We start from the raw sequence: 8,738 nt of genomic DNA, 5'->3' as shown, positions 1-8,738 counted from the left end.
GTATTTTATTTCATTTGCAGTGTGAGAAATTCCTGGTTGAAGTCAGACGTTGCTTAGTTTTTTTTTCTTGAAATGTAAAAGCGTGTCTTCGATTAATTTATAAACATAACGCTATCATAGATCAGGCCAGCAAAGGAATGTGATGACTGTCTCAGTGGTGACTACACAGGGTTGTTCTCTGTGGTTAGTGCAGTTACCTTCAGTGGCTACAGCTTTTTGTCAGTCATCAGTGATATGAACTGAGGTTTAACCACTTCATGCTTTGATTTCAAATTGTCTCCAGCTGGCCATCACGCTGTTTGTTTGTTTACGTGGCACCAAATTGTCTTGTGGTATTGCAATACCTGGAATCAGCAAACATGACACAACCTTTATGTCTAATATGTTCCTGGTAGGAAGAGGGGAATCCCCTTCAGCTAAATTCTCTGAAACAAAACAATGTATTCTTTTATTTTAAATAAACTTTGCTGTCAAATATAATATTATTCCCATTTTGTTGTATGAGTAAAAGCAAGCCTTAAAGACGTTTTTGAAGATGTTTTTTATGAACTTCAAAATTCAAACATATTAATATCTTATTAGGTGAGTTTAGAAGAGAATTGGCTGTCAAAAAATATGGAAAGTTCAAAGTAAGATATTTTAGATTTATAAACTTTAAACTGGCATCAATTTGTAGTTTGGAGACACAAACTTACATAATCATCATTCTTTTAAAAATAATATCCTTATCATAATAATATTGTAATAAATTTTTTTAATTTGAAAATTGTTGAAATTCTGTGTCATTTCTTCTATAGCCTGTTTCCAGTAACAAAAATCTGCAAAATAAAAACAGAGGTCAATAAATTCAATGAGAAACAATTAGATGCAAATGGCGCTGTAAAAATATAACTTAAATTTTAGATTTTCTTTTTTTTTTGCTGAGAACCAGCCTCTCAAACACCCGCCTACAGGTTATCTGATTAAAAAGAAAACAAATCCTGGGCAGCACTTGGCTTCTCATTACTTATGACATAATTCCATTGAGACCGACGAACATACTATATGGTATTTATTCTGTCTGCTCGTAAGGTTTATACTCTCTTTGGCTAGCGGTATGCTAGTTTAGCAAAAACTCAGAAGGGTATTCATTAAGCAATGAAAGAGTAATTATGGTGTAGCTTTGGTTTGCAATGAAATATTTGTGTCGAAGTGTCAACATACCGGTTTCAGTGTTATACAAAACATTGTTGTAGAAATCGGCTAAACTTTTGTACCAAACTGTTTTAGAATTTTTGTTTTAGAAAAAACTATTCGATAGAAAATTCTTTAGCCAATAAATTTATGAGTGGCTTCAGAATAGTTACGTAAATATATTTCGTTCTGATATACATCGGATCAATTTAGTGGCATAACTTGCTATTTTAGCTGAGCTCACACTGCATACCCTCAAGACTGCATATGGATTTTAAAAGAGAACTGTCAATGGTCGTAGAAACTTTTTCTATGGAGTTGTCTGCTCATAGCTATGCTTACAGTACAAGATTTTTTAATCTGTTATTGATGGGTCTCTGGGTACTTATAGAAAATATGATTGTTCGTTTCTTAATCTAAAAATAATAGAGAGTAAGAGGAGATAAGTAAAACCTTATTATGATGCAAATAGATACGGTCAATGATATGAATAAAGACTAATCTCTCTCAATTGTGGGATTAACTATGACTGATTGTTAAGACGTTTCTATTTGTTAATCTCAGCTAAAGAAGATATCACTAATAAGAGCAGAACCAATTAAAAAACCATCAATCTGTATTTCTGTAAAAGAACTGCGCTTTTGACTTAAGTACACTGGCAAGTAGAAACCACTGGTTGGCAAGATGGGGGCAATGGTTTATTGAAGTCTAGGTGAATGGCCGACGTTGCACGGGTAATATAAACAGCTTATAAACAATGGCAGGTAATGTAGTGTAAAGATAATGTAGGAGGTAAGGTAAGTTTTATAAGCTGTTCTTTTATTATTCGTGCAGCACCGCACATTCATCTAGTATTTCATAAAAGCTATTAGCTATGTTCACACTAGTAGTCTAAACTGATTGATTGACTGACTGACTGACTGACTGTCTGATTGAAACACTGACTGACTGACTGACTGACTCTCTGATTGACAGACTGACTGACTGACTGTCTGACTGACTGACTGACTGACTGACTGTCTGATTGACAGACTGACTGACTGACTGACAGACTGACTGACTGACTGATTGACTGACTGACTGACTGACTGACTGTCTGACTGACAGACTGACTGATTGACTGACAGACTGACTGACTGACTGATTGATTGACTGACTGACTGACTGACTGTCTGATTGACTGACTGACTGTCTGACTGACTGACTGACTGACTGGCTGACTGATTGACTGATTGACTGACTGACTGATTTACTGACTGTCTGACTGACTGTCTGACTGACTGACTGTCTGACTGACTGACTGACTGGCTGACTGACTTACTGACTGACTGACCAATTGACTGACTGATTGACTGACTGACTGACTGATTGACTGACTGACTGACTGACTGACTGTCTGACTGACTGACTGACTGACTTACTGACTGACTGACCAATTGACTGACTGACCAATTGACTGACTGATTGACTGACTGACTGACTGATTGACTGACTGACTGATTGACTGACTGACTGACAGACTGACTGACTGACTGACTGACTGACTGTCTGATTGACTGACTGACTGACTGACTGACAGACTGACTGACTGACTGACAGACTGACTGACTGTCTGACTGACTGACTGTCTGATTGAAACACTGACTGACTGTCTGACTGACTGACTGACTGACTGACTGACTGACTAACTGACTGTCTGACTGACTGACTGACTGTCTGATTGACTGACTGACTGACTGACAGACTGACTGACTGACTGACTGACAGACAGACTGACTGACTGACTGTCTGACTGACTTACTGACTGACTGACCAATTGACTGACTGATTGACTGACTGACTGATTGACTGACTGATTGACTGACCCATTGACTGACTGACTGACTGAGTAAGTGATTGACCCACTGACTTACATTACTAACGATATAGACTGACTAACTGAGCAACTTTGACTAAAAAGCCTCTGGCTGAAAGAAATATATCAAAACTCATCTCTAGTACAAACACTAATGTTCAGTGTAATATAGTGAGATAATTCGGCATCACAGCAGTTCTGTGTTAGAGTTTGTTGTTACATTTTTATGTCTAAAATATCTAGTCCATCCAAAGTATTTTAATCAAACTGCAAAAGCCGTTTAAAATGAATGGTAAGTATAACCATAAAATTTATAATCAATAAAGTCAAGCACTAGTTTTTAGAACTAAGATGTCTAAGTTGTCTAAGATATATGAGTATGTTTGCGTTATGAAAGGGTATAACTGTATTATACTTTTTCATAAGGGCATAAATGGTGGCAAAAATAGTGGTTTCTAATGCTGAAAAATTTGGGTTTCATTGGGACATAAGTTGATTTAGCATCATTTGTACACCGAATTGCTAAAAACAAGTAAACAAACTAACATTTGCACAAAAAAGGATTTTTAAACGTTTTATTGTAAATATTTGATCTCCTCAGAATTATTCTTAATTCTGAGAAGTATAATCATATTTACATGCTTAAAGCGTCTACGGTATTTAGAACATTTCTTATGTGACACTAGCATGACCTTTAGTGACCTTTAGTGACCTTTAGTGACCACTTGCATAAAAATTGTAAACAAGTAATCAATTTTCAAAAATCATGCATATAACAAAATTTGTAGAAAAGTTGAAAATGCAGTGCTGTAATAATCAAGCTTTGTGTTTGCATTGTGTCATCCTCCCTTTTTACACAAGCATAACATAGTTAATTTTTATAACGTAAGTTAAATTATCTCTATAACTGTTTACATATAATTTATGCCTTTTATGGTATTCTTAACAACGTAAGCTTCTACTAATATTTTTTACAAATGAGCCAAACAGCCCTTAAGGTCAAAAGGTCAAACAATAGGTGGCATGCGTTATCAAACCTTCATGTTACAGAAGAGAGCAATCATTGTGCGCTTTGAATAGAAATGTCTTTGGCTGTTCGTAGCAGGCATAAGAATTGGAAAGATTTCCCAAACTTTAACAAAAGTGAAATTTGTTCTATAGCCATATGGTCTTCAACTTGGGTCAATATCTTGCATATGTTTTTTTTGTACTTGCAGAGTTTTTACTACTCTTAAGCAGAAATAAGTTAACATTAGCTGTAACTAATTTTGCCTCTTTTTATTTCACAAGTTGCAAGGTTGCCTGGTGTTTTTATCATACGCTTTCCAGTTTTATAACAGATATCTTAAGATGATTTCGAGTTCTCTTCCAAATTCTTCTACAAGACTAGAATGAAAATGCTAGTCTTGATAATTCCTTACACATATACTAAAGTCTCTACCTTTGTAAGTCGCTAACATTATGATACAAATATGTATTATGCCAAATAAAAAGCAACATGAATTTTCACAGAAATTTATTTTGTTTATTAAAGATGTTTCTGTTTCTACAATCACATTGATTTTAATGCTGATTCGTATAATCCATGCAGGTTGTGAAAACAATTGTCATCGTATTTGATGTTTTTGCAACCTTTTCCAAAATCTGCTTTTAACAACAACAAAAATTGCAAAATATAGGTGTTATAGCTTCTGTTCAGACAGTTGCCAGAAAACTGTGTATTTAGTCAACATTATTGGCACAAGAAATAAAATAAAACTGATAGTAATTCTCTAAGCCGAAGCAAGCAGTAGAGAAACCGTCTGTTCAGGTGTCAGTGGTAACCACAGATATTTTGTCTTCAGAGTATAACTCATGTCCTTCTTTATAAATACATATATGCCGATCGCATTGAATACAATTGCTTTTACCAACAAGTACAAGCAGATATAGTAGGGTTAAGTAGTGAGAAACTACCAGAATAAAACGTGGTAATCAGCACAAGACCAGTAAAAGTATATGCTAGTGGCAAAAGAATCTTTCTCATAAGACTAATCTATCTTGGTCTCATGCCAGTCACACCTCAGGCTTGTCTCAGTTACATCTCAGGCTTGTCTCAGTCACATCTCAGGCTTGTCTCAGTCACATCTCAGGCTTGTCTCAGTCACATCTCAAACTTGTCTCAGTCACATCTCAAACTTGTCTCAGTCAAATCTCAGACTTGTCTCACTCACATCTCAGGCTTGTCTCAGTCACAACTCAGGCTTGTCTCAGTCACATCTCAGGCTTGCCTCAGTTACATCTCAGGCTTGTCTCAGTCACATCTCAGACTTGTCTCAGTCACACCTCAGATTTGTCTCAGTCACATCTCAGGCTTGTCTCAGTTACATCTCAGGCTTGTCTCAGTCACATCTCAGGCTTGTCTCAGTCACATCTCAGGCTTGTCTCAGTCTCATCTCAGGCTTGTCTCAGTTGTTTCTGAACCTCTTTCAGACACTCAACAGCTTCATCCAAGTTTTACTGGCTGTCTCTTCACAGTTTATTTTTATAGTTTGAACACCGCTGACTCATCACAAGCAGCGTTCTGTATAATAATGAAGAATAAAATTAGCATGAATCTTTTACTTGTTCTTCCAAGAAGTTGCAGGAGACACATCTACAGTATTTACAAACTCTGATATTTATAAAATAGCTTTATCTGTGCAGTCTGTGACATTAAGCTTTCAATGTTTGAGGGTGTTTATTTAAAAATTTGAATAGCTGAATGCATCTAAATAGGAATTTGTCTACTCTATTAAGGAATATTCATTTGTCATGTAATGCGCATCGACCCTCAAGGTCAGGAAACTGTCAAATCTTTATACAAACAAACAGTGTATCAAATATCAAGCGAAGTAACTTTTCAGTAAGCATACAAGTATAACGTAATTCTTTGCTATAGACTATTTTATAACAACATATTTGAATAGTGATGTTTCATATTAAAATTATTTTAGTTTTTTTTGTTGTGTTTAAATGTTCTATTTGAAAAGGAATCAAACTGCATTATGTTTCTATTGTTTACATTTATAAGAATAATTTATATTCCAAGAAAATCTGCTGGTTGGAAAGTAGCAGATTAGCTTACAGTTGCCATTATTTATCAACAACAATCATCTCTAGTACTAACTAGCTTTAGTTGAATCAACTAAATATTTCTACAAAACTGTGTTACAATATTTGAATTTATTCACAAACTTATGGAGTAGCGAGTGATGCTTGAAATCGTACTTTCAATATTTGACAGAAAAGTGTTTTTCATCAGTTAGTATCAATCGGGTAAGATCTGTCATTTCACAAAATATCATTTTATAAAATGGTGTTTTGATGTGTGTTATTTTGTGTCATTTAACAAATGTCAAAATAATATCTGCCATTTTAAAATAATACAAGAGAATATTTTGATTTTCGATTACAAACATGTAAATATTGTAAACTAGTGATGTATGTTTTAACCCGCTATGTTCTTTCCGATATGAAGTAGAACTCATTTTGTTCATTTGTCTAATTCAAACATTCTACATCCTGTTTACATGAAAAAAATTCTTTAAAACAAAAGAAAAATAAAACAAAAATAAGCTAAAAGTACCTCTGCATTTAAATATTGGCGTTGTATAAGTCACAATAAAGACTACCATATTTTTTACAACCAGAATGTAAATCATTTCTCTTGTTTTCAACATTCTTCTTGGTGCCATCAAAACATACGATTTGAATATTTTCTTGTCACCCTGGACATGAATTTGCAATTTAAATTTCGCTTTTCCTGGAATAGTCAACAGCACTTGAATTAAGTGAAGGGTCTAGCGAAATGGCTAACAAACAACATAGTAGGCATTGAACACCTATAGTGAGAACTAATTCAGTTGGTTATTTGATCTTTGATTATAGAGCTCATGTGAGGCTCAATACATGCATTCGATGGAGGCCATTGATCTCTCAGTAAAGAAAAAGGAAAGTTCACACACCTATATGGTAGGCTTTATACTCTACAGCTTTGGCACGTTTTACCCGTTCTAGCCATACACTTCACATCTTTGTATTATGTATAGTTGAACACTCGAGCTGTGCTAACTAGCTATCTGTTTTTATAGCTATCTGTTTCTATAGCTATCTGTTCGGTCAACCAGTCGTTCATATTTCAAATTGGTATTTCATGACTTGTTTAGTTGCTAAGCTGCCTGATATTACAGCTTTGTTTTAGTTTTTCCTCAAGTTTTAGGCTGTTCACTGTTCAGCCAAATAAATTGTTTTTTACTGGTTTGCATTAACTTAGATATCAGTATCTGCAAGTCGTTGAAGGGGCAAAGGACAAACTCAAGAGTTTAGAAAAAAGCGACGTCTGCCAATTTATAAAAACTGCTTAGTCATTCTTGTGTGCAGAAGTTAAGGATGCGACCAATTGCATTCATCTTCTACGTCATTCTTTATAGTATTTTTAGTTTGTCATTTGATTAAGTGGTTTAGACCAGACTTCTGGGTGTGTATGTGCAGTTTAGCTAGTAACTATATGTCCTCATCATACTGTCTAAATGTCTTTACTTTCAGTGAGTAGCATTAAAACTATTATCTTTTCCTTCACATTAAACTTTATTACTATCTTATATCTTATAAATGCAATGTCATTACTGTTTGTTTTATGTTTCTTGTAAGTGTGATTATGTCCACATGTTTACAAAAATACGCTTCTGTAGATCTGTTCGATGTTACCTGATCATTTGGCAGATAATTAGAAGTTAAGCTTAAAATGACAGTAAAATTTTGATACACCTGATGCGAAGGACAGGCTTCAAATGCATTAATTTTTATTGAACAAAGTTCATATGTTTAAATATGCAAAAGAAATGTTTAAAAGAAGATGGTTTCAGTACTAGAAATGTACTTTACTACTAATAGATATATTTTAAAGCATTACACCTCTTATTATGACAGATCTAGTGAAAAGAGCTGATATGTTTCCTAGATTAGATATGTGTAGCTACACTGACCTAATGATTCATTTAACATTTGGGCTTATAAATATTTGCATTAAACCATCTCTTGATTCTCTTGATTGGTGAAAGACTGAGTTGTCTGAATAAACGCTTTCTTTGAAGTAAGTGTCTACGCGATGAGGTCTGCTCTTAAATTTAACAACTTTATGCAATAGTAACTTTTTCACGTTTGGATTGACTCCAAAACTATTTATAGCTTTCCTTGGCCTTCCCTTTGTTTGATGGGATACTGAAATGATGATGGCTATCTATTTTAATTGCTGAGTACACAGTACTTGAGACACTCATATTTAACAAAAAAGTGGAATAATGGGCATTTTTCATGTCTTTAGTGAAGCAAAAAGAAAGGTTTTACGTGTTACTGTTTTGGTAATTTTTAAATAAATTTTAAAAATAAACCAATATTCAACCAATATTTAACTGTACTGACTTTGAATCTATTACAGTAGCAGCGTGTGTGTATTACATGTGTGCTAATAGACATCAGTACACATTATAGACTAAATTCCTTAGCTATGCCTATTCAAAAGACTAGGTGAGGTGACCATGTAGCCACAATTATATTATTAATAAGGTATTATTTTGTCGCAAATAGTACAAATGAGGTTTTAGAAGCAATTTGAAATAAACAACTAAATTATAATAATGAGGTGCTCAAAGCAAAAATATTTTAGTTAGTCATACACATAAGGATAAGA

General features: G+C 34.3%; 1 protein-coding gene across 1 annotated transcript; it reads right to left on the bottom strand.

Moving 5' to 3' along the window:
- Positions 1–255: 255 nt before the first annotated feature.
- LOC137407220 (fap1 adhesin-like) lies at positions 256–4,092 on the bottom strand. Its single transcript, XM_068093825.1, has 4 exons — positions 4,066–4,092; positions 2,363–3,077; positions 2,087–2,269; positions 256–425 (listed from the first exon to the last, which is right to left on the bottom strand). Exons 1-4 carry the CDS (start codon positions 4,090–4,092, stop codon positions 256–258), a joined length of 1,095 nt encoding a protein of 364 aa, XP_067949926.1.
- Positions 4,093–8,738: the final 4,646 nt, after the last annotated feature.

The sequence above is a fragment of the Watersipora subatra genome, chromosome 10 (assembly GCF_963576615.1).
Source record: "Watersipora subatra chromosome 10, tzWatSuba1.1, whole genome shotgun sequence".
Lineage (NCBI taxonomy): Eukaryota > Metazoa > Bryozoa > Gymnolaemata > Cheilostomatida > Watersiporidae > Watersipora > Watersipora subatra.
This window is presented reverse-complemented; position numbering and strand designations above follow the sequence as displayed.